General features: G+C 43.6%; 2 protein-coding genes across 2 annotated transcripts; one reads left to right on the top strand and one right to left on the bottom strand.

Annotated features, from left to right (window-relative positions):
• Positions 1-1,753: 1,753 nt before the first annotated feature.
• On the bottom strand, positions 1,754-11,197 carry LOC310819542 (uncharacterized protein; the record flags this gene model as incomplete). The annotated part of the gene is made up of 5 exons (XM_083690844.1): positions 1,754-1,903; positions 2,081-2,247; positions 3,833-4,004; positions 6,520-7,523; positions 11,053-11,197. 5 exons carry the CDS (start codon positions 11,195-11,197, stop codon positions 1,754-1,756), a joined length of 1,638 nt encoding a protein of 545 aa, XP_083546970.1.
• Positions 11,198-14,825: 3,628 nt separating this feature from the next.
• On the top strand, positions 14,826-24,685 carry LOC310819727 (semaphorin-7A). The gene is made up of 14 exons (XM_083691078.1): positions 14,826-14,939; positions 16,186-16,337; positions 16,528-16,575; positions 16,686-16,784; positions 17,276-17,363; positions 17,475-17,579; positions 18,409-18,551; positions 18,643-18,821; positions 19,203-19,311; positions 19,589-19,787; positions 22,543-22,658; positions 23,118-23,263; positions 23,980-24,059; positions 24,260-24,685. The coding sequence occupies exons 1-14, from the start codon at positions 14,834-14,836 to the stop codon at positions 24,592-24,594; spliced, it is 1,905 nt and encodes a 634-aa protein (XP_083547204.1). The 5' UTR covers positions 14,826-14,833; the 3' UTR covers positions 24,595-24,685.
• The last annotated feature ends 1,608 nt before the right edge of the window (positions 24,686-26,293 follow it).

The raw sequence follows: 26,293 nt of genomic DNA, 5'->3' as shown, positions 1-26,293 counted from the left end.
GTTATTTAATTGCTGTGTGTGTGTGTGTGTGTGTGTGTGTGTGTGTGCGCGCGGGTACGCACTATGTGGCTCTTTGCAGTAGCCATGGCAATTTTTTTGGCTCATAGTCTCTGACTGGTTGGCCACCCCTGCGCTAGGTGCTACATCATCTTTGCGCTTCAATGACATCATCTTTGCGCTCCGAATCCTTCGGGATGTTCATCACTGTCACAAGGTATGCTGTCAGGCTAATAATTTCTCTCGATAAACCTGAGTTAAATATAGTGCTAGTACAATAAAAAGGTTAGGTGTTTATCGATAAGAAGACACACATAGCTTCATACTGTATCTTCCACACCACTTTAATTGAAACATACATGACAACTGTGAAAGCTGTTTTATGATTATGCAATCTTGGACAGCAACAGTAACGACAGTGCCAGTCAAAAGTTTGGACACACCTTCTCATTCAATGGTTTTTCTTTCTTTATTTTTTTATTATTATTTTCTACATTGTAGATTAATATTGAAGACATCAAAACTATGAAGGAACACATATGGAATTATGTGGTAAACAAAAAGGTGTTAAACAAACCAGAATATGTTTTATATTTTAGATTCTTCAAAGTAGACACCTTTTGCTTTGATGACAGCTTTGCACACTCTTGGCAAGGTGTGTCCAAACTTTTGACTGGTACTGTATATCATTTGTCAATACTGTTTAAAAGAAAGGTATATACAGAATATTTACAGTGAAAGATAATGCAAGCCAACAGGTCAACAGTTGGAGACTGATTGACGGAAATGGCTTCTGTGTCGATTAGGGTGTGAAGGTTGAATGAAGAACTACCTAGTTCAGGTGTGATCATATCATGGATCATATCATGCAATGGAAGTTTGATCATAAATGGAAGCTTATGTACGATTTATACCACAGAAATAGAATTCTACAGAAATAGAACATTCTAAAATAGAATAATAGATCTGTGGTTTAGACACACCCACTACTGCAGCTTGTATTGTACAGTAACTCTGCAGCAGCCTCCAGAGGATGCTGGGTAGTGCATTAGAAAGATTATAATCATGGCGCATGAAGATCAATACCACTTTTATCAATAACGCTAATAGTGTGTCAAAGTTCACAATCATGCAATTAGATGCACAGACCACAAGGATCACAAGTGTAGGCCAACAACACCAACAAATAAAGCAGAGATCAATCCCTGCTCTCTGCTACGAAGAATGGAAGCGAGGACCAGAGCTGTGGACTAATGCTGACCCGGTACTGTAGGTCACAGTAAACAGCAAGCAGAAGCGTGTTGGAAATGAGCCATCGTGCTGCATTCATGTGCTCCTCTGAAATCTCCAACTTGGCTCCGGGCAACTTGTGGGAGTCTCCGACTTGAAGCGAATCTCAAAATGTGTGTTTCCGAAGAGCACTTGAATGCAGCATACAGTACAGTGGAGGGAAGTGAGGCAAGAATCCTTATGATTTCTCCACATTACAAACAGCACCAACACAAAAACACATATCCATGCAACCGGTATCATACAGTTCTAGTGGCAGGCCTGTGTTTCATTGGCAGGGCAGAGTGGGAGTATTTCTGATACTGATTTCTAAATGCAATGTCTACAATATGGACACAGGTGCCACAGCGAGTCCAATGCCTTCATGTGTGTCCCATTGGTCACGGGAGTACCTTGTCCTCTGTCCTCCTCTCACCCCCAGCCCTCCTGGACCCTCCTCCTTAGGGGAGAGAGCTGTCAATCAGCCCTACAGCACCTCAGGTTGGATGGGGTGCCAGCGAGCCGTCTCCACCTGCCCCCGACTGCACATCTCCTTCCAGTGTGACTGTCCTGCCTCTGGAGCCTCGTAGCCAATCAGCACGCGGCCAAGCATGCTGCTCTTGGTGTAGAGCCGCCCCTTTTTGGAGAGACACGAGGTGTCATTGGTTGCTCTGACCATATACAAATAAACCAACAAACTGAACTGTGAGGCAATTCTGAATACAATAAAGATATATACATATCTTGTAGTTATGACTGAACATCAAGATACAATTGCATGGAGAACTCTCCTGACACCATGAAAGACTCCCACCTGCATGATGATGAACTCAAGCACCAATGGCAGCTGAGTGACATCACCAAGGGGCAGGTCAAACAGAAAGGGGGCGTTCCACACGGCGTTGTGCCCTCCGACCCCTTTGGTCTCCTTGGTGCCAATCACCTTGCCATCCTGGCGCAGGTTGATGACTACGTAGTGATCTGCGGGCACATGACATTGAAACAAAGTGAGAGAGGGAGAGGGAGAGAGAGAGGGTGTATGTGTGTGTGTTTGTTTTTGTTTGTGTGTGTGTGTGTGTGTGTGTGTGTGTGTGTGTGTGTGTCTGTGTCTGTGTGTGTGTTTGTCCTGCTAAAATTAAGTGAATGGTGATGGTCTACTTTTGAGGACTAAAATCTGCAGTACAGGTTTTGATGCAGAAAGGTACATTAGTTCACCAAGGGGTGGAGATGGGTGTATGACGTAACAATATTGACTGTCTCTGTGTGTGTGTGTGTGTGTGTGTGTGTGTGTGTGTGTGTGTGTGTGTGTGTGTGTGTGTGTGTGAGAAAGAAAGAAAGAGAACCCAGAAGGGAGTGTGATGGCCAGGGCATGTCAGGACTTTCTGTGAGGGGACTGTGAATAGTAAGTGAAGGATACGAAAGGATGCTATCTGAAACAGCATGAACCTTTATTCAATCAAGATCTGATAATGACAGTCATTTAATCCCCTCAGAGTACCACCAGGGTTTGGTCTTTGTCATCCATCACGCAAGAATTGGCCACTAGAGGTTATATAACGCATACATACACATCAGTGGAGGCTGGTGGAGGTAGAAATCGGAGGACAGGCTCATTTGAATGCATGGAATGGAATGAGGAATTCCTGATTCCGTTCCATGCATTACAATGAGCCCGTCCTCCGATTTCTACCTCCACCAGCCTCTACTGATACACATCTATTGGTAAACATCAGCTAAATTCACTCCTTCTGCTTCTCACACCTATCCTCCGCAGAATACAAATGATTTTGCCTTCGAACAGGGATTGTTTTTCTGGGATGCAAGCTCCCCCAAGGCATAAGCAGGTGGTTTTCAATTTCAGACCGCTCACTGTGTACGATGACGGCAGCAGAGATGTAATTCAGACATGGTGAGATATGCCACACAGAGGGAGAGGACAGGAGAGGATAGGAAATGAGAGGAGCCTTGATCACTATCTCACTAATCTGATTATAGAGGAGCTCGGTTAGAGAAGCAGGGTCTGCGGCTGCGGCTGGGACTGCGGTCGGGAATCTAGTTTACACAATCTTTTACATATATGCATATATACTGTACCAGTCAAAAGTTTGGACACACCTTGCCAAGAGTGTGCAAAGCTGTCATCAAAGCAAAAGGTGGCTACTTTGAAGAATCTAAAATATAAAACATATTCTGGTTTGTTTAACACTTTTTTGTTTACTACATAATTTCATATGTGTTCCTTCATAGTTTTGATGTCTTCAATATTAATGTACAATGTAGAAAATAATAAAAGTAAAGAAAAACCATTGAATGAGAAGGTGTGTCCAAACTTTTAACTGGTACTGTATATACTGTATATTTCTACACATATGCATACGTCCACACACAACCATGAACGCAGGCACGCACGCAAAACACACACAACCACGCACACGCATACTCACACACACACACACACGCACACATACTGTACACATACACGACCATGCACAGTATGCACACATGCACGTATGCACGCACGCATGAACCAAACCACGCACACACACACACACATACACATGCTTACCAGCGGCCCCCGGCATCCGCGTCATCTTGGCCAGGTTTTCCGCCTTGCGGACCATCACCTTGATCCTATGGGCCAGTGTCTGGTACTGGAGCAGAATGAAGAGCTGGCCCAAGGCCCGCGGAGCACAGAACGAACTCTTCCGACGGCTTGACGTCTCCTGGGAACTCATGCTCTGTGAGAGATGGAAGGAGAGGCTTACTGCTTTGGGGGTTTTACAAAAAAGCTACAAACTGTGTTCTTTGAACAAGCAGATGTTCTCTGTGTCCTGGGGTGGTGTCTGAGACGTAAAAGACCGTCAAAATAGACAATTCAAAATCATTGACAAGCTGTTAGTTCAAGCCTGGAGAGCCGGGAGCGTATCCTTCATCTGAATCTTCCCTTCTGTGGCAACCCCCCCCATGAGTCTTTTCTAAGATTAATGTCATAATAGGCATGATGAATCTCATTAGCTGCTTGTTTAGTGCCTGGCAGCATCCCGGGGCCCAGAATGACTCTACCATGCTGTGAGCATACAGATGTGAGCCCACTGAAGTGTTAGTGAGGCCAGCGGAGTGTGAAGGAGGAGGATTTTTCTACCCAACGACAAGTGAACCTCCACACTTCGCTGCTCCTGTCTGCCACTGTGGCCAAGTGCCCAAGACACCAGGCTATGTGTCACTCAGACTAACAGCCTTTTAGGAGATAATGAATCACACCACAGCCCTGCGCTAGTGCCGCGGAGGGGGTTTGGAATCGCTTGGATGCTTGGGGTCTTCCATGTGGGGAGACCCGCGTTCGAACCCCGCACGTCACACTAGAATACTCATTCAACTGAGCACTTTAGAACAGGCTGGCTCCAGACCTGCGCTCAGCCTACTTTTGAGGACCAAATGTGCAGTACATTAGTTCACCAAGGGGTGGAGGTGGGTGTATGACGTAACAATATTGACTGCCTCTCTGTGTGTGTGTGTGTGTGTGTGTGTGTGTGTGTGAGTGTGTGTGTGTGTGTGTGTTTGACTCAGCCAGGACCAAGGCTATCCACATGTCCCCACTGACTAAAGAAAGGCAGGAGTCTCTGACTAAGGAGTCAAGCGCTGAGTAACATGGAAGTAGATGGACTGAGTAAGCCTGCACCTCGGCCATAGTTGACGGGGCACTCTGCTGAGAGTATGCATCACTGGTAAAATGTGCCCCCTGGTACTGGTACACTCTGCCACTTAAAAACCCAACCTACCACGATGATGTCAACACAAGTGTTATGATCATAATGGATGGCATTAATATGGTGACTCTTTCAGACCTTACTGCATTACCGCCAGAGGTCATGACATCACCACAAGCTGCCCTATCGGCTACTCTTTATCCATATCTACGATTATTTTTCTCAGAAGATGATAACAATTGATATGTTAGCGGCTAATACGCTCGCGGCTAAGTTAGCCTTTAGTAAGTGACATGAAGGATATAATACACAGGATATTCAGCTGTTTCATATTATAGCATTCATGGTGTCACGTTGTTTGTGAAGATATTTGCCTAGATTATGAATTGCCATATTTACTTTCCTCTCATCATCCAATGGTGAACCCACAGGAGTAACCATGAACAGTGTCCACTAACCGAACATATGAAGGATGGCTAACTCTGTGTCGTATGTAACTATGTCTCCTATATTCCAGTGGAGGCTGGTGGAGGTAGAAATCGGGCTTATTGTAATGCATGAAATGAATGCAAGAATGCAAGACAGGCTTATTGTAATGCATGAAATGTAATAAGGAATGGTATCAAACCCGTGTTCCACTGCTATATGCACACATGTATGACAGTGACATCCGTCTGTGACCGCAGCCGGTTGCAGTGGCGCCTGCATCTTCCGTATAGCGGAGCTGTCTAGAGAAGACATTGGTCAAATCTCAAAAGTCTTTCCTCGACGTCGGTGTCCTCCCTCCTCGCTTCCTTCTCAAAACCCATTAGCAGGACAAAGTCATAGGGGGGGCGGAACCTCAGACCTTCTCCTCCGATGCGTTTCGTGAAGGAGGCGAGGAAGCGTAAAGGAAAGACTTTAAGAGATTTGGTCATTGTTGTCTCTATGATGTCCCAGTCAAACATCAACGCCTATTGTATGAAGACTCTCTCCCCCCTCTCGCCAGCCTGTCAGACTTGCCCTCTGGCACAGCCTTCACCGCACCACAGAGGACAGGGCGTGGGCGCCTAGCCAGCACATTGCACTATGCATGTTTGCTCTGCAGTCACTAACGACAATGTCACCATGTCCAACAAGAGTGGAAAAAGCCCTTAATGGGGACTTTGTCCTGATTAGACAGTCCTTCAGGGATATCAAACATGATATAGTTGTTTTTCCAAGCATAAAGTCAACAGAAAGTGGAAACAGGCATCCCTAAGATGGAAGGGCCATGTTATGGTGAGAGTGACTTTATAGTGTCTTTGAAAAGCCCTCAGATTTAAAGGTCGACCTAATGAATTAATGAGGAGGTAATGGTGTGTGAGGGAATTATTTTTAATCTACTTTTGGGGGCTTAATTCCCTGCACCACAAGAGAAACAGCATGGTGGTAGTGGTGGTGGTGGTGGTGTGTGTGTGTGTGTGTGTGTGTGTGTGTGTGTGTGTGTGTGTGTTAATCTACTATTTCTAGTGACTTTATAGTGCCCTTAGCTACTGAAGAGTGACTTAGAGATTGATGGCGGTACCTTCTTTAGCTTGCACCTAGCGGGTGTGAGCTCCCTGGTGTAGGTGATGGTTGTATCTGGCTCCCAGTCCATCTCCCCGCAGGGCATCTCCAGCTCCCCCAGCGCCGCCTCCCTCAGGCCCGAGAAGTTCCTGCTGTAGACAGCCAGCTGGAGGGTGCAGGCGCGGAGCTCCTCCACAGAGCCCACCTGCAGCATGAAGCTCTGCCCTTGGACCTCCGGGCTGAGGCTGCGGCGCCGTGACACCACCGGCTGAGAGGAGGGGCAAAGAGGGGGCAGGCTGGCCCGTACGAACACCCCGCTGCGCCGCCGTGCCGCCCCCGAGAGCCCCAGGATGTTGACGGTCAGGGTGCCCCGTGCCGGGGAGAAGAGCAAGGAGAAGTGGAGGAGTGGGGCAGGCTTGACGGGGATGGACAGAGAGCTGGCGCTGGGGTTGGAGCCGTACTGCGGCGGCTGGGAGGACTCCCCTTGCTGGCCGTGAGCGCTAGTCAGGCGGCTCTGTTCGCTGTACATGAAGCTGTCGCCGGTGACCGTGCAGCGGCGCTCCAGGGCCCGTCGTGTCTTGGACACCAGGCCCAGCTTGGGGATGGAGGGAAGGGAGGCCCGGCCATGGACCCCGGGCTTGTAGTGGGAGGAAGACACAGCAGGGGTGCTGAGACGACGCATAGGGAAGCACGATCTGGAGGGCTCAGAGGAAGAGAGGGGTCGAGGGTCAAAGGGCAGAGCAGTGAGGTCATCCTCGGAGGGCGAGGAGCTGCTTTTGGGGGAGCGGAACTCCAGGACGTCCCCCTCCATCTCCTCGTACTGCTGCTTGATGGGCAGGGTGCCAAGGGAGGGGGTGAGGGTCACGGTCACTCGTTGGCCACGGGCAGAGGGAGGTGACATGGCAGCCTCTTTGTCACCAGGAGGTTGAGTCTTTCCCCGTCGACGCCAACACAGGATGCAGCCGAGCACCAGGCAGAAGCAGAAGACTGCCAGACCCACGGCCAGCAGGATCTGCAGGTGAACTGGGCACACAGGTAGGAGGTGGTGGTCAATCAGGGGTTAAAAGATCTCAAGGACTAGTGACTCAGAGAGAGAGAGAGAGAGGGGGAGAGAGAGAGAGAGAGAGAGAGAGAGAGAGGGAGGGAGAGAAAGAGAGCATCTGTCCCACTCATTTTGAAAGATGTATTGCTATTTGCCTTCTTAACCAACACAGCAATTATCTTATTTTGTCTCTACAGTCGCCATCCAATTATGTGATTAAACAGGAAATGGCTGTGGGTCCTAATCATAGCTGATTGTTCCATTTTGTAAATGGCACTGGCACAGTTCTGGCTTTGATCTAAAACAGAGCAGTGGACCAAATGCATTGGAGTCAGATTTCCTGCTTCCCAAATGTACACAAGCAGGTGACCAATAGGATCTCTCACTGACTACAGATTCACGAGCTGGGGTGATTGTGACACCGGAACGACTTTCTGGCTCTGAACGTAAATACTTAGTGACAGTGTTGCATAGTGACTCATCCATCAGCCCAAATGTGATCTATTGGTAATGAGAGGTTGAAAAACACGCTTTCGAAGGAGAATCTCACTAAAAGATTACAAGGAGAATAAATCACTGCCATGGACCATTTGGGAGACGTTCATCACAGCCAGCCTACCAAGGCACCTTGAAGGTTCTCTTCGTAAGGACAGTAAGGAGATGATCTTTATCAGAAACAAATATTTCCTGGAGCAATTTATTGCTCATGTCCATGTCAGTGTTCTACTAATAGAAAGCTTAAGACCCTCCATCTTAGGGATGCCTGTTGCACCGTTTCTATTATAAAATGGAAATATATGCAATATGCATCTAGCTGGTGTTATGAAAGGTCAAAGAACTATGGTGTGTTTAGTCAGGGTGCATAAAACTAATTGTGGAGGCAATAGTGGTAATAAAACATGATTGTTTGATAAAAAGCCATCCTAAGGAACTGCTCTGAACATAGTCCCAATATTCCAAAGATTCAAAGGAAATCTCTCAATTCTAATCCAGAGATATTTCTGGCATTATATTTCTATCACATTAGCTGCCTCACAGGTAGCAGTATAAACACAGGACATGGCAGCAATTGAGAATAAAATAATTAATAAAATAAATACATATGATTTATCAAAACGATGTAATGACAATAAAAAACCAAAGCATTTTTGTCAAAAAACACTGCAATAAACATCTAAACAGTCAGGTCGTGTAACATCAATGCTTTGAATAGAAAATGTTGCAGCTATCAACAGCTGGCCAAGAGTTGTTGTTGTTTTTGCAACCTGTTGTTCCAATATTAATTCATGAACATTATCTATTAGCTAGTCACCTTATAATACCTATAGGCGAAACGGAACGAACTTTTCCCTAGTAATAAGGACGCAGCACATTGAACATTAATTCACAAAATTAAAACGACAGCCAAATCCATAATCCCGACAGCAATAGAAGGAAAAACATTAAATGAGAAATGAACAATCAACATTTATCTGAAAAAACCCCAAAAAAGACTATCAAGTTTCAACCATGCGAAGATCTATAAGGTTACATGTGAACAAAAACACATTTCACTTAACTTTATAGCAGGAGAAGTGATTAGAATGAAACACATGCCAACTTCCTTACCTCCGAAGGCATATTGCGGCATTCTTTCCTGTGTTCTTTGATGTCCCACTCGCATCAGTGTGAATGCGGTTCACGGGTAAGATCCATTCTCTCCATCCTGCGCGCGCATTGGGAATTTCCTGGGCACACGCGTCGCTCTACAGACCTGCTGTCTTCAGCCAATCAGAGCCGCCGGTGACTAAGCGGTGACTAAGCTGAAGTACCCCCTTACGTATGCATAAAAACATCGGCTATAACATTATTAGGCTATCGAGGACGCAGCATCGTTTGTCATCATATTGATAACCTGACCAATTTAGGCATGAAGAGCCCAAGAATACAATATTTTAAAAAACTCCATATTCCAAAACAAAATGTTGCAGTCTACAATTAGATAGATTGAAACAACTGATTGGATCGATTGCAAGAAGAAATCTCTGTCTCTCCTCAGATCGCTGTCATTCTCTCTTACCCATACCCATTACTTACAGTACTATTATACTACTATTATAATTAATTGTAATCATTAACATACTTCATGTTTTAATCAGTATTTTCTGTTAGAGTAGGGTTAATGTTTTTTTTTTTCATGCGTTCGGGGACGATTATGCGAACACATATTTTGCTTGGAGGAGGGTCATACATTTTCATATTTTAGAGGTCCGATTTCGTACCCCCCATCATAAATAACAATCAGTCCCTAACAGTCTGTAGGCCCTATGCGCATTCCTTCGTGGGTGCGCTGTCGGTCCCCCTCAGATGTTTTTATGTCTCCATACAAAAAGTGTGCTCTCGTACACTCCCCCTCATGGATTTAAAAAGTAACCGACTCGTGTAAGGAACATGGCTTGCACCAATCCAATGTTTATGAGGGGAAGTGCACGAGTGCACACTTCTGGGTTAAGGATGGAGAATCGCAAAACACCTTATGACTTCCACTGACTCATCTTCTTAATACTCTGTGAGCATAGTCAGTATTTCCTTAATTGTCTTTATTGAAAATAGAATACATAAGCCTGCCCTGCTGATGGCAACAAACATTACGGTAGAGCTTGATTGTGTATGACGCTTGTATGTTGTGCTATAAATATCATCCTTCAAGGCAAACATGGCCTCGAAGTAAACACATGACATCACTGTGGATCAGAGCACTGCATTGCCAGAAGGACTCCGTGAGCATTTTGAAAAGAGTTTGCGTTGGAGGAGCCATATAATCTGTTCATTTCAGAGGAGATGAATACAGATGAATAGCCCTACGTCTATTTATAACCAATTTAGCACAGTCGAACAATGTCTTTGTCACAGAGCTGGAACAGATCTATCTCTCTGGTGTGTGTTTCTCCACAAAGCATGCTTGATCAACTGATCTGAGCTAAGCCACAGATATTACAAGATTAGTCACTGTAGTGAATGATGATATCCATTTGTGACTGTATTTAATAAACTCTCCTTCTATTTGATCAAACACAAATGGGACCTAAGCATTGTCATTGTGCCCAGATAATAAAACAATAAAACATAAATCTAACTGTATGTGATAAATATGAAATATCCAAATAAAAAAGAGCATGTGCATGATTTTGATGGGTAGCACATTATTCAAATGTGGCACATATTATTTTATGGGAAAAAAGTGTCTAAAAAGTGTCTAACAGTGCAGCAGAAAGACATTGCAGTGCTAGTGGTTGAGCAGGAAGAATAATCAACACTGAACCATGAGACGAACAAGGGGCTCGGTACCTCACTCGGGTCTTACCTGGGTAAAGGGGCAATCTGGGATTCAAACAACAACAAAAATGCAATTCTCATCAAAATATCCAAAAATGCGACGACATTGAATGACTGCAGACACATGTTAATCAGTACTGATTTGGGGTGTCTAACTTAACAACAAAAAAAGGAAAGGTTAAATAGATAGAATACCTTCCAGGTTCTTGGGGAACAGGACCTGTATGAGGAGCCAGATGAACAGAAAGACCATGACTCCCTCGATCATCCCCTTACAGTTGAAGAAGAGGACAGACTGCCACACCGGCATGGCAGGGTAGTCCTCATGCTGGTACGGCATGGTTACAACACGTGGGGAACACACCCAGCCTCTTGAGCACTATTGAAGTCTCTGGAGAGCTGCCACCATAGAACACTATTGAAGTTTCTGGAGAGCAGCCACCATAGAACAGTGTGGACGTCTCTGGAGAGCAGCCACCATAGAACGCTATTGAAGTCTCTGGAGAGCAGCCACCATAGAACACTATTGAGGTCTCTGGAGAGCTGCCACCATAGAACACTATTGAAGTCTCTGGAGAGCAGCCACCATAGAACAGTGTGAAAGTCTATGAAGATCTGCCGCCATAGAACACTGTTCTATCCTCAGTGGGTTCCACTAGCTGCCTCGAGGTGCTGGAACCTCAGCGTTCTTCTTCTGTAGGCCCCCCTCCTCTTCAGCCAGCTCTCCTCTGACCATTCTCCTCTGACACCCCTAGTACGAGACCCCCAGACACACGTATCATGCCTGAGAGGTCTGTTGCAACGCTGCACGGTTTGCCGCTCAGCTTTAGAGGTTTTTTTTTTCTATGATTTTGTTTGAAACATTCAATTATTGAAAGAGATAGAAGGATGCATGAGGTGTTGATACAGAGGAGACGGTGCAGAATAATCCAATACTCCTCACCTTCTGTTCTGGTTAGAAGAGACAACAGTAAAATGACAGACTAACTTGGTCTTGTTTTCAGAGCAGTCCCAAAGCAGTTGATCTGGTTTTCACGTACTTCATTGCTTCAAGCTGAAATGGTGCCTCTTGCAGTAAGGTGGCAGGTGCGTCTGGCCATCATGGCGGTGTGGAGTGGATATCCTGATGACTTCTCACATTAACCTCCTCTCTCGCTCTATCATTCTCTCCATCCAGGACAGTAATCCACTCTCACTCGCAGTGAGGGGGAGGCTTGTATGGGTTCGCCACCTGTGCGCTGCAAAGTGTAAATGAAGTGAGGTTTCATCACGTCCTGCAGCCTTTATCTCTGGCCAAGCTCCTCTCATAACTGCAGTCTTGTCCAGACTCCCAGCCCCCCCCCCATGTCTTGTCCAGGCCCCCCCCCCCCATCCCCAACACACACACACACGCACGCACGCACAGACAGGCACACACACACACACACACACACACACACACACACACACACACACACACGCACACACACACACACACACACACACACAAAACCCATCTTTAGTCCTTGATCAGCACAATCCCCCTCCCTCCCTTTCCCTATGCGACCTGCAAGCTGTCACTTCCATTAGCAAGTTCCCAGTCTGCAGACTGCAGAGATGCTTGATCCCTTACCTACTCTATACAGCAAACTGCCAGAGCTGCACACACTCTTTCTCACACTGCCTCAGGGGTGCAGGGCACAATGGACAGAATTGGAATGGAATTCAGTGTTTGCCTCAAACTCTATGACATAGAAACATGTGAGTATAAAACTGTTCATCATGTTTAATGTAGTGAGCCACAATCAAATGCCTTCCATATTCGCATAAACACATGCACTTATAGTAATCAATATGGCCACTGCTACACAGATTGTTAATATATCTGTAAATTCAAATGGAAGAGGGTTATCATGTGTACACTGAGTGATAGAATATTTACTGGTGAGACTGACATCTATTATGACATGTTTGTGTTCGCTGCTAGTTTTAAAAAATAATGTCTGTAGGTGGAATATCCTTCACTCCATATATGAACCAACAACTGTAACATTCAACCTCCAGAGAGACATAGTCCAGGCTATGTTCAGGCTGTTCCATCCACATACCAAATCTGTAACAATACTGCCCTCTACTGGCCAAAAGACAAAATCATACTAGAGTAGGTTCTCCAGAGACACCAACTTTTTCGTCACATTATTTCTTTATCTATAAACTAATTAAACTAATTAACTGAGGAAATGTTTCTGGTTGATTTACTCCCGGAGGGACAAGCCAAAATAATGTAGTCTCTGTAATCCTAAAATCTATAATTTGCTTGCCACATTGGGAACAATCTTTTTTTCCGGTTTGTTTTCCCTAGTGTTTGGGTGTAAAAAGTTCCACCCTGTGGTTCAACAATGATACAATTAAATCATGAATCACAAATACCCAAATCACTCAGCACCAGTACCAAATACAACAGAACAGTAGAAACACAAATAACTCACAAAAAACAATACCAAACAAACACAGTCACTCATACAGATTTAAACATACATTACCCATATATAACTACCGTCATAAAAACCTGTACTTTTGCTGAAGATGTTTAAAAGATAGTACTCCATTTTTATTCATGACGTGTCCAAATATAGTCAAACCCCTTGGAGCCCATTTTGAAGGTTACATTATTTTTGTTTGGGACAAAGTATGGATAAACACCTGTGTGTCTTCCATTCTGGCAACATGTTGTTTCCTTCCTTTTTGTTTTTGCAACGTAAGGATGGCCTATTTCACTTGCATTGAGAGCTCCTTTGACCGCATGTTGTGCGTTCACAGCAACAGCTTCCAAATGCAAATGCCACACTTGGAATCAACTCAGACCTTTTACCTACTTAATTGATAAAGAAATAATAAAGGAATATTCATTATATAACTATAATGCAACTTGATTATGTTTTGGTAAACAGCTAAAATAACAAAAAGTCCAGAGTCCAAATCAGAGTCAGAGTCCAAATATACATGGACCTAACTCTATGTCTATTATCTTATTGAATGTTGTCCAAAGACTGCTATAACAGCTGAAAGACTAGCAAATATTATTCCAGATATTAACACAACACTGATATCTAGTGCCTACTAGACCACCCAGCTGAAACAAGTTTGAATACCTCTAACAGTATTACACTGTACAAGTCTGACAAACAAGGAATCTCTGTTTGATCAAAACAAGCCTTGTGATTGCATGAGACTAGCTCGCTGACTTTCCCACCATCTCTGTCTTGTGACTTCCCTTTATTGTAAATGATTGACCTCTCATGGTTTCTAAGCAAGTGGTAGTCAAGGTTTTGTGGTTTGTACTGTACTGTACATAATAAGTTACATGTTTAAACAGTAGTGTTTGTAGTGTGTGTCTGCATGAAATGGTCTGAGATACAGACTGCAAGCTGGACGTACTGTAGCCCTGAGCATATCATATTGTACTATTGATGTACCAAAACAGATGTGACTCACAGCGACACTTCACCTAAATTGCAATAAAAAAACGTTTATTGCAAATCATTGTACAGCGTCACGTCCTGCCTCTGACTGTGTGAGAGGACTATGCTATTGCCTAATTCAATTCAATTTAAATGCACTTGACAGTAGATTAAAGCTCAATTGATCACGTAGCTGGTTCCTCAGATTTAAACCTTATTATCCAGAAGACTGTGGGCATTTACACTTAATAATAAAGGAATAATAATCATTTTGATTTTCAGATAATCAAACTCTGCTCATTTTATTTGAAAAAGATATATATATATATATATAAAACGTTAAACAGAGTTTAAGGTCAGCATCCTCCTTCATTTGTGGAGAAGGTGGAGCCGAGTCATCTGTGTTCTCTGAGCTGCGATAAACTCCAGCTAGCTGTATTAAGACTTCTGGTCTTTGTAGATAGTGGAATAGACACTATATCTGCCAGATATAGTTCAGATCAACATAGAGCGCTTCATCTGAGTCAACCTTTAGAATGGATCCGCACCGTTCCCTCTCGCTTTTTGTAATAATTTCGTGTACATTTTCTGTACAAGCTTCGGATAATTCTCACAAACCAAGAGTGACGGTGACAGCCAAAGGTATGTCTCAAATGTGTTTTTTTTTCCATCTCTAGGCTACCTATGGAATAGTGGCACAACCTATGTCAACCATGTTAACGTAATTTCGCGTTTTATATTACATACATTTCCCATTTCCAATTGATTATAAGAAGTCATAGGGTCCAGTGGTTTATTGACAGACAAAAGCAATGTTTCAATTTTTCAATGAAGAGCTCCTAACCAGGACGAGAGGTTATTTACTTTAGTTTATACAGTTCCTGTTAGCTGACCGGGTTTAGTGCACCTGCATTGCCACGTTGTGCCAGGGCTTGCTGCATTTGTAATCAAGCTAATGCAGTTGCTTATAGCTTCTGCCAGCATTCTCTGATGCGTTACTGCAATGTTGTTTGACTACTGTTTCGTTTCGATATCAAGTGTCAGCAGCCTGTCAGTCTGGTCTTATGTCCCACACATTTATGAATTTATGATGTGAACTAAAAAAATAATCGACACTTGCCTCATCATTTTACTATTTCAGTTGCTGGTTGATAGATATACAAAATGTCTTATATCTTTGATTCCTTTAGCAAGCCACGGGCATACAGTTCATCATTACTGAGGTGGATGAGAGATGAAAAACAATTCAAATATAGAATTTCTATCAAATGTTTGAAAGTTTATAGGAGAAGAGAGTCTCTGCGCGTCATTGTTATTGATTCATTTATGTTAATTTACAATAAATTGAAATAATGCATTGATCCAGAGTGTGTAGAGACGACCCAGCTAGCAAGGTTGTGGTGGCCCATGAGTGGCCCGATGTCTCAGAGTCAGCGGGTCTGAGTCATTGTTTGACTGTCAGTCTACCACTGGCTTCCCCATTAGCGGACTGGCCATCTGATATGGACCGTTTCATTTGGTTATTGTACTTTTTTGGTTATTTCATTTGGTTATTGAGCTACTGTTCCTAACTTTGACCGCCTACTGGACAGAGGCAGTAGAGAAAGACAGGAAAGTAAGGAGGAAAAGGTATGGGTATGGCAGGGCCATGGGTTCCTTCTTTTATAGTAGTTATTTCGAGCTCTTTATCTCCTGCAGTCGGTTTTGCTGTTTTTGAAGTGTTTATGTTTGAAATTGTGAAACTCCTGTGGAATTTTATCATTGCCGGAAGTACAATAATTGTGAAAGAACATGAGTGTGTGTCTAAACATAACTAAGAGTAAATTATATTTACAAGAACAGTTTTGCATTGTGTGTTTACTTATGATTTACATGTCTTGTTCCTCAGATGTTAGGCTCAACGCGTTCCAACTGATTGGGAATAACACACAAATAGAGCTTCTGCAGGGCCCTCAGGACAGTGTGGTTTATGCTGTGGGTCAAAGCGACCTGTTCACCATTGACTTTCAAAGGTCTCCAGTCTACCAGTCTGTAGTCAGGGTATGTTTGAGTTACATACTTTCAGTGCTAACCTCATGTGTACAGTATGTGTGGTTGACTCCTCAATATTGATATAGAATAATATATAACATAACCTATAATGTATAATACGGTATGTATTGATTATGCTCCCTTCAGAGCAGGGGCGATTGATAATGTTTCATGTGAGTTTTATTGACTGGCTTTACAGAATCCTGTGTCTGGGGGAGGATGCAGCAGTAATGATCCCAAATCACCAGTGAGTATCTGACAGGACGTTGACTTGATATCATAATTGGATCCGCATATGAAATCACGTCTATGCAGTTATTATAGTAATATAATGTTTCTGTTTCTTTTCCTTTTTAGGACTGTCAATATAACATCACTGTGTTACTTGAGAGTAACGTTGAAAACCAGCTATTTCTGTGTGGGATCAATAGACGACAGACATTGTGCTGTTACATGGTAAATATATACTTTTCATTTTAATACTCATACATAAATACACTACATGGCGAAAAGTATGTGGACACCCCTTCTAATTAGTGGGTTCGGCTATTTCAGCCACACCCATTGCTAACAGGTGCATAAAAGCAAGCATACAGCCATGCAATCTCAAACATAGACAAACATTGGCAGTAGAATGGGTCATACGGAAGAGCTCAGTGACTTTCAACGTGGCACTGTCATAAGATGCCACCTTTCCAACAAGTCAGTTTGCCAAATGTCTGCCCTGCTAGAGCTTCCCCGGTCAACTGTAAGTTATCGTGAAGTAGAAACGTCTAGGAGTAACAGCTCAGCCGCGAAGCAGTAGGTCACACAAGCCCACAGAACAGGACCGCTGAGTGCTGAACCGCGTAGCGCTTTTGGCCATGTAGTGGATGTACAAATAAAATAAAATAAAAGGTTATGCACCTTTCTGTTTTTGGATTCAACACATAACTATTCCATTACAGAACTCATCAAACCACAACTCTGACTGCAAACCGTTCAAGTATTCTATCCCATTTCAAATAAAAGCAGGAGAACCATCTCTCCTCATTGGTGAGTTCAACTGTTGGAACATCTACTCCGTGATATTCCTTAATGTTCTGGCTGTAGTCTCTGTCTAACAACCATGTCACACCATTAAAGGCTAGGGTTTTGTGTTCCCAGGGACTTCCGGAGGCGAGTTTTATACCACTCACTCAGGTACTGAGGGCCCAGTGGGGATCCACAAGTTTGGCGAGTACATAACCAAGCAGGGTAACACTGGAACCGGTAAGGAGGGAGGAGAATGAACCATAGTAAACTTTAAGGAGGATTCGACCCTACTGAATGAGAAATACGAGTGGGAGGGAAATATGCAGACTTTGACAAGTGGGGGGAAAATGTGCAGAAGTGTGGCATGGTTAAACAGAAATCAGTAATTGATCTTTGTCAGTCAGCGTGGGATGCACTGCACAAGCATATGCGTAAGGTTGTGTTCTCACACTCTGTACAACTGATGCAAACCTTTATTGCAGTAATTTCAATGTTTTGGTACCAAGTGGCCCTCATCGTCTCAGTCACAGACTATGATGTTTATATTAACAATGACATCAAGAGAAGAGGCCCGACTTCGTTATGTGTTAGAGAGAGAGAGAGAGAGAGTGGTAGAGACAGAGAAAGGGAGAGAGAGGTAGAGAGAGAGCAAGGCGCGCCAAAACATTCAGCTCTGAATGAAGATACACTGTACGGTATATCTACATATCTATACGGTATATCTATATCGGTATATCTATGGGGTATATATCTATACTGCCCTACCATGCCAAAGTGTAGTAACTGCCACATATTTTAAACTAAAAACAATGGACAAAAACCCCCCTCAAATTTTCAATTGTCCAACCAAATAAATTGTTGACAGATTATTGGAGATGTGGTAGTATGTTGTCTAACTATGTGGTTATAATCCTTATTCATATCAACCCTGAGCTGCAAGTCTCTCTCTTTCTCAGTTTTATCATTTTGTCCGTAACTGCGTTGCCTTTGTAGGGTCGTATACTGTATATTTGATCAAACTATGAGATTGTGAATGTTTCCATGTCTCCATTGTTCTTTTGCTTAGAGCAGAGATATCTGGGCTTGGTATTAAGCGGACAGAGAGAGGAACCACTGCAAGACAAAATATATGCCTTCTACATAGAGAAGAACCCAGATCAGAGCCCGGACAGTGATCTCTGGGTTTCCCGAGTCGCCCAGGTCTGCATGGTAAGAGAACCAAACAGAACCTGAATCATACACTCTCACCCTGCTGTGATTGGCTGATCCACTAACCTACTGGTTGTGTGTTCTAATTTAGGCAGACCGTGGTGGGCCCAAGACCTTCCTCCAGTTCATGTGGACGTCCATGCTGAGTGCCCGGCTCTCCTGTGGAAACCACATCAGCAAGCAGTACTTTACCCAGCTGCTGGACGTGACCACTGTAGAGGGAGATCGGTGGCAGGAAACCAGGCTCTACGCACTCTTCACCAATGGCTGGTAGGACTTCATTACTCATGATGCCTCTCAGTGACACGTGAACCAGCAGTATTCACAGCTAGTGCATTGGCAGAATGGATTCATAGTTTTTTTTCTCCATGGAAATAATTATTATTAGCATGAGAGGAACAACAGCTGTTATCATTATGAAAAAAGTGATGTCTTCTTCTTCTATCTTTGACATTTGTCATCACATCTCTTTTTAGTAATTGTTTGGCTGAGTTTCTTCCTTTTTTAATCCTTGTTGGTAGCTGTCAGCTGTCAGCTATCAGCTGTCAGCCTTCCCTGAAAGCAGATGTTATAAGACATTGTGAAAGAGACACTGTTGGTCAATAGGAAGGGGGGTAGTCGAAACCAGCTGATCTCTATGTCTTTCTATAGGGGAATGAGTGCTGTATGTGTCTACACCATGGGCGATATTGACCACACCTTTACAACTTCCGACTTCGAGGGATATACAGGGCCAATTACAAAACAACGACCTGGAAAGGTATGCTCTTCAACAATCCATTCTATTATTTTTTGTTTTATTCTATGTTTTAATTTTATTTACTCATAGGTCTCTATTACATGGACTGTGAGCTCCTCACTATGTTCAAGTCAGGGGAGGCTGGTGGAGGTAGAAATCTGAGGATGGGCTCATTGTAATGCACGTATTTGTTACCATTTCTCATTCCATTCATTACAACGAGCCCGTCCTTTGTTCTCGACTTCCACAAGCCTCCCCTATGTTTAAGTTCACATTTGACTTGCCTCTCTTCTGTCAGTGTGTTGAGGACAGTAGGAAACTGGGCCTTGATGCTCTGAAGGTGGTGGCCCAGCACTCCAAAATGAAGGACTGGGTCAAACCTATTAACAACAACACTGGCCCCCTGCTGGTCAGTCACCGCCACTACAGACACATCCGTGTGGACAGGGTCCGAGGCAAAGGGAATGTCCAATATACAGTTCTGTTCCTGTCCCTAGGTGAGAAATAATACAGTTTCTGCATGAGAAATGTATGACAAAGGAAATGCCTAATGATCTGTTTGAGAGGAATTCGCTGAAACCTTAGCTTTTTGGAGATGCATTGTCTCTTTGGTTACACATCCCCTTATGAACCCTGCAGCAAGATAAGGCAGAGAGTATTAAGTACACAAATGTGGTTTGAGGTGAGACAGTCTATCTTGCTGGATTCATGTTGTCCTAACATGGTTGTAATGTAACACCTCAACTGCTGTGACAGAAAGCTGTATAGCAAGTCTCTTCAAATAGTAAAAGGAGAAGTCACTAACATAAACGCTGTTCCGGTGTTCTGAGAAACGGTGGATAAAGTTCACGTCCTGTAAAGAGGTTGATTCATTATAAAATATCACCATCACACAGAAACAGCACTATTTTTGATATTTGAACTCTCAGGCGAAGTATTACTTCTCCTTTCCAATGTACTGTATGCAAAATGTGGTTTAACAAAGTTAATAATCAGATTAGTTTTATTAAGATTAATAAAAATAGTTAATAAAAAGTTAATAATCAAACAAAGTTAATAATCAAACAATCAAACTGCTCGTTGTGGACCGATTCCTAACTTGAAATCTATGTGATGGCAAATTTCACGCAAATCACCAACTGACTCGCGGGAGAGAGTCTTGAGTAATGTGTGGGAATCTCAAGTTAGGGTTTGGTGCTGTCTGAAATGCCTCAGCTATATCTACACTCACCGGACCTGTTCAACTGCTCGTTAACGCAAATATCTAATCAGCCAATCACATGGCAGCAACTCAATGCATTTAGGCATGTAGACATAGTCAAGACGACCTGCTGAAGTTCAAACCGAGTATCAGAATGGGGAAGGAAGGTGATTTAAGTGACTTTGAACGTGGCATGGTTGTTGGTGCCAGACGGGCTGGTCTGAGTATTTCTGCTGATCTACTGGGATTTTCACTACAACCATCTCTAGGGTTTACAGAGAATGGCCGAAAAAGAGAAAATATCCCGTGAGTGGCAGTTCTTGGGCGAAAATGCCTTGTTGATGCCAGAGGTCAGAGGAGAATGGCCAGACTGGTTCGAGATGATAGAAAAGCAACAGTAACTCAAATAACCACTCGTAACAACCAAGGTATGCAGAAGACCATCTCTGAACGCACCTTGAATCAGATGGGCTACAGCAGCAGAAGACCACACTGGGTGCCACTCCTGTCAGCTAAGAACAGGAAACTGAGCCTACAATTCACACAGGCTCACCAAAATTGGACAATAGAAGATTGGAAAAACGTTGCCTGGTCTGATGAGTCTCGATTTCTGCTGCGACATTCAGATGGTAGGGTCAGAATTTGGCGTAAACAACATGAAAGCATGGATCCATCCTGCCTTGTATCAACGGTTCAGGCTGGTGGTGGTGGTGTAATGATGTGGGGGATATTTTCTTGGCACACTTTGGGCCCCTTAGTACCAATTGAGCATCGTTTAAATGCCACAGCCTACCTGAGTATCGTTGCTGACCATGTCCATCCCTTTATGACCACAGTGTAGATAGATAGATAGATAGATAGAAACTTTATTTATCCCAGGGGGAAATTCAGGTTCCAAGTAGCATACAGACATAGGGGGTATCACACATAACATACACATACAACATACAACATTAGCAGCATCTTCTGATGGCTATTTCCAGCAGGACAACGTGCCATGTCACAAAGCTCAAATCATCTCAAACTGGTTTCTTGAACATGACAATGAGTGACACTGTACTCCAATGGCCTCCACAGTCACCAGATCTCAATCCAATAGAGCACCTTTGGGATGTGGTGGAACGGGAGATTCGCATCATGAATGTGCAGCCGACAAATCTGCAGCAACTGCGTGACGCTATCATGTCAATATGGACCAAAATCTCTGAGGAATGTTTCCAGCACCTTGTTGAATCTATGCCACAAAGAATTAAGGCAGTTCTGAAGGCAAAGGGGGGTCCAACTCGGTACTAGCAAGGTGTACCTAATAAAGTGGCCGGTGATGCTGACTGCCTGATGAGAAGAACCACATTAGTTCAGACTAATTCACTGCAGCCCAGGAATTGCCGAACGGTCATTATGAGTAACATTATTGTAGCTGTAGTGATACGGTTACTGTAGCTAGCTGGCACTCAGACACAGTTGCACTTGTTTGAAAGAAGCTTCATCTCAGAGTTACAAGTGAAAGGCATGTTTTGTCTCACCCATACACACATACACACCCGCACAGTATTTCATCATCATTGGGCCGATTTCAAGATTGATATCTGTACATAAATTCCTCAGGCCCTGTCAGAGCAATGATATTAGAAGTGCTTCAGCTATGCTTATAACCTGTATGAGAAGAAAAACACAGGTTCAGACTTATTCACCTCAGCTTGGTGTTGAATGATCATTGTGAGTAACAGAATTACGAATAGCACGAGTAATACTTAAGTCGTAAAGTAATACGAGTAGTAGTACTACTCATACTTTAACTCATTTTGTGTCAAGGGTGATTTTATTCACCATAAAAACGTGCAGTTGGTGAGTGAGAGTGGGGTGAGATGACTGGATGGTTTTGCAATGCTTCACACATCCTGTCTCTGTGTGTGTGTGCCTGTGTGTGGTTTATGAATGAATGACTTTACAGTATGTTGGATTACAGTATGTTGGACTGTCCTACTCATATCCTGTGTAGTTGATAAGATGCCAGCTGGCTGACCCTGCCTCTGTCTGTGTCTGTCCACTAGAGAGTGGAGGTATTCATAAGGTTCTGGAAACAGATGATGAGGCATTCATCATAGCTGAGTTTCAACCTTTCACCCACGGAACACGCCCACTCAGTATGATGTTGAACTCTAGCACGGTGAGTCAAAGACCACAGACCTACCTACCCACTACCACACAACTGGGGAAGTACAGTACCATACTCTTAGAGGAAACTGTTTTTCATTTTCCCCTGTAGCTATGGGGACACCCTTTTGGGTTCCATGTAGATTAGAACCCAAAAGCGTTATTCAAAGGATGCCCCTACAAGAGAGCGCACTCAAACTACTTTAACAATTGGACACATTCCAACCATACACATGCTTACGGGGGCGCAGCTCTGCTACTTGACCCTGTGCTCAAACAGATTTTTGCATAGGTATGTCAACAGCACATCTCAGTCCTTGATGGACAATAACTATTGCTATTCTATTCTAACCTATTATATTCTAGATTGAAATTGTAGAGAGGAAGTACACATGTCATTGTATACCTAAAGTAACTTTCCAGGTAATAGTCAATGATGTCGTCTCATGATGGGTTTCTCCTAAAATTCCAGAGGAAGCTGTATGTAAGTTCCAGCAGTGAAGTGGTTCAGATTGACCTGGGCAACTGTGGGCAGCACGGGGGTCAGTGTGAGGACTGTGTCCTGGCCAGAGACCCGTACTGCGGCTGGAACGGCACCCACTGCTCCCCAGCTACAGGGTAAGACCAAACACAACATTGTGTGTCTGTTTCAGCCCTAGGTATCGGCTGTGTAATCTCACTGGTGATAACAAATAATAGGTCAGTATTTTTGAACATATTTGGTTTCCTCTATCGATGTAGTTTCCGCAAGACCATGCAAATGCACAGACACTTTGTGGCCATGAAAACAATGTAGAAATAGTGAGAATTTAAAGAGCGTTGAATTGCATACCCACAGAGACGTATACTGTAAATGCAGCATGGTGCATTATTAATATTATTATTATTATTGGTTACTATGAGATTATTTTTTGTAAGCTTAGTCTATTAGGTCTGAGCAAGTTTTTCTGGTTTAATATGATGACATGTTCTAATGACAGGAGGAACATGTGGTGCCATAGAAACAAGCATGATTGATCTGTCTACCTGATCAATGTGACGTATGATCAGTGAACAGAGCTGTCTGTTGTGTGTTAGTGGAAAAGTTTAATATTTCAGTTCTGCACCGACTTCCTCTTGCTTCACTTCCTCCGACCCCCCACCCATACCCACCCGCCCGACACACACACACACACACACACACACACACACACACACGTCATGTGGTTGAAAGAACCAAGTTCCACTACGCAGTAGTTTCACCTCAAACCAAGTACACACTAAAAAGGTTCAGTTATAAAAAACTGACATGAAAAAAAATGCAAATAATGAAACATGTGCTTGTCATCTCACAGTCTCACAATTCGTCAGGATGTTGACAATGGGAATCATCGTGAGTGCATGTCCACATCAAAAGAGCATGTGACAATGAAAGGTATGTAGTGTTTGTGTATTACAGCCCTCCTTGAATGCGTGACACCACTTGGTATACAGACTGCACTAATGTTGCATTCAGGTGCTCCTCTGAAAGTCTGAGCTCCCCACCGAGATTTAGCGTAAGATTTAGCGTACAAACACACCTCTAGTTCCTATGTTCCTATGCACAAAGAATAAAATGCCATCTCATTGTGTCAGTTCACAGAGGTGCACCAGCTGCGGATAGAATCCAAGTTCCTCTATCTTCAAAGTACTTCCTCAGTTGTCCCACCCTGTCCAACCATGCTGGGTACAGCTGGGAACACCACGGCACCTCTACCCCCTGTGACTCCTACGATCCCCAGTGCCTGATGTTGATAGACAGTATGAGCCTTGAGCAGGAGGGCATCTACAGCTGTCTGTCTGAGGAGAGAGGCTACCACAGGACACTGGCACAATACAAGCTGGAGAGTGGGACTACAGGCCTGGCCTCCTGCTCCCAGGCCTGGGTGGGTCTATTGCTACTCACAGTGACCCAGGCCCTGTTCACTTAGATGTGGGGCAGGCCGTGGTCTGGCTTGCCTTGGACATGTCTGGGACTGCGATGGAGTTGAATACAGGTCCAGAGTTAGCTTAGCTAAATGCTAACCCTAACCATTAGATGGGAGGGGGGGGGGGGATCAGCGTCTGCAGTGCAACCTGACTGGGATTGAACTTGGGACTGCGCTCCTCACCAAACACCCGCCTTAACCTGCTTAGCTGAAGCCTAGGCATAAGCCTTTTTTGGGGGGGGGGCATATGCAAGTGTTCAGGTTCTCATGCAAGGCTACTCATTGCAGTAGAATCTGCTACACTAGAGTGTCTGCACCCTAATGCTAGCCTTCTCTGCAGACCTGCTACCTCACACCTATCAATACACTCTAGTGACCTCACGCCCACAGCTTCGCTGAGCCATTTCCTGTTTCGTTATTTTCACGTTAATCACCAAACCAGAATGTTGTAAAAGATAAAGCAAGTGTACCAAACATAGAATTCTGGAGAAATGCATTTTAACGTTTTGTTATTCTGCTCTATTTTCTGCTCTAAATTCTATGTTTTATGACCATTTGAATGTTTGAAAATATATATATATTTTATGTTAAGTTGTTATATATATATATATATGTTATGTTTAAATATTTGAGATTTTATGTTACAATTTAAGAAATAGTTTATTTTTTATTTTTACTCACTTTGTGTGTCCTTTATTGATAACAGCGTACTGTTTTTCCCCTGTTCATTTATTGCTGGTGGAACCTTGCACTTCTCATGTTAATATGCATATTTTGTTCTAAAGTTGTAAGATGAAACAAAAAGTGTTGGTTTCAAGTTAGGGTTCGGAAACCAAGCTGCTTTCCTCACAATCAGGGGAGGAGACAGGGCCGACTACATCTCTGAGCTGTAACAGGTTGATTATGCATAACATAAATGTCATGTTTCACAGTATTGATTGAGTTACTGGAACAACTTCTCTGTCTGAGGATTCTGAGAAATAACAGAGAAAGTATGTGTTTGCATATAACAAAGCATTACTTTTTCAAAACATAGCTTTACATTAATGTGTTCTACTCATCGGTATTTAGTAGTCATATTAATCATAATCAAGGAGTATTTTCAATGTTAGGCATAATCAAGCCATAACTAGGGTTAGGGATATATATATATGCTTACCTACCACTTTATTAGGAACACCTGTACACCTCTCATGGTGGAGGTGGTGCAATGGTGTGGGGAATGTTTTCTTGGCACACCTCATTGGAGAATGTTGTTCAGGATGTTGCTTTTGGGGGGGGGCATATGCAAGTGTTCAGGTTCTCACGCCAGGCCTCATTCTTAGCTCAATGCGTCGCTAACTGCTCTAATCTCCTTGGTGCAGCTGTGAAATCGTCGGTCCAAGGGGCTTGTCCCAACAGTCTCTCTACTATTCCTCGCATCCTCCCTCCTCGCCTTCTTCTTCAACAAGCATTGGAGGAGACTCTCTAAGGGGAGGAACCTTGGGTGTTCTCCTCCAATGCGGTTTGAGAAGGAAGCTAGGAAGGAGGATGGGGAGGGGAAGGGTTAGGGTTAGGACGCAGTCTCTCCTCGTTGTTTTTGTTATCTTCTGTGCCGATTCAAAATTCAAACGTGGTAACGCCACATTCCAGAGTGAAGTACTCATTGACAACTCACCCCACAAACAAACGACACACACAGAGCTAAGATATAAAGTAAAAC

This window comes from Argentina silus (genome assembly GCF_951799395.1).
Source record: "Argentina silus genome assembly, chromosome: 19".
Classification (NCBI taxonomy): domain Eukaryota; kingdom Metazoa; phylum Chordata; class Actinopteri; order Argentiniformes; family Argentinidae; genus Argentina; species Argentina silus.
This window is presented reverse-complemented; position numbering and strand designations above follow the sequence as displayed.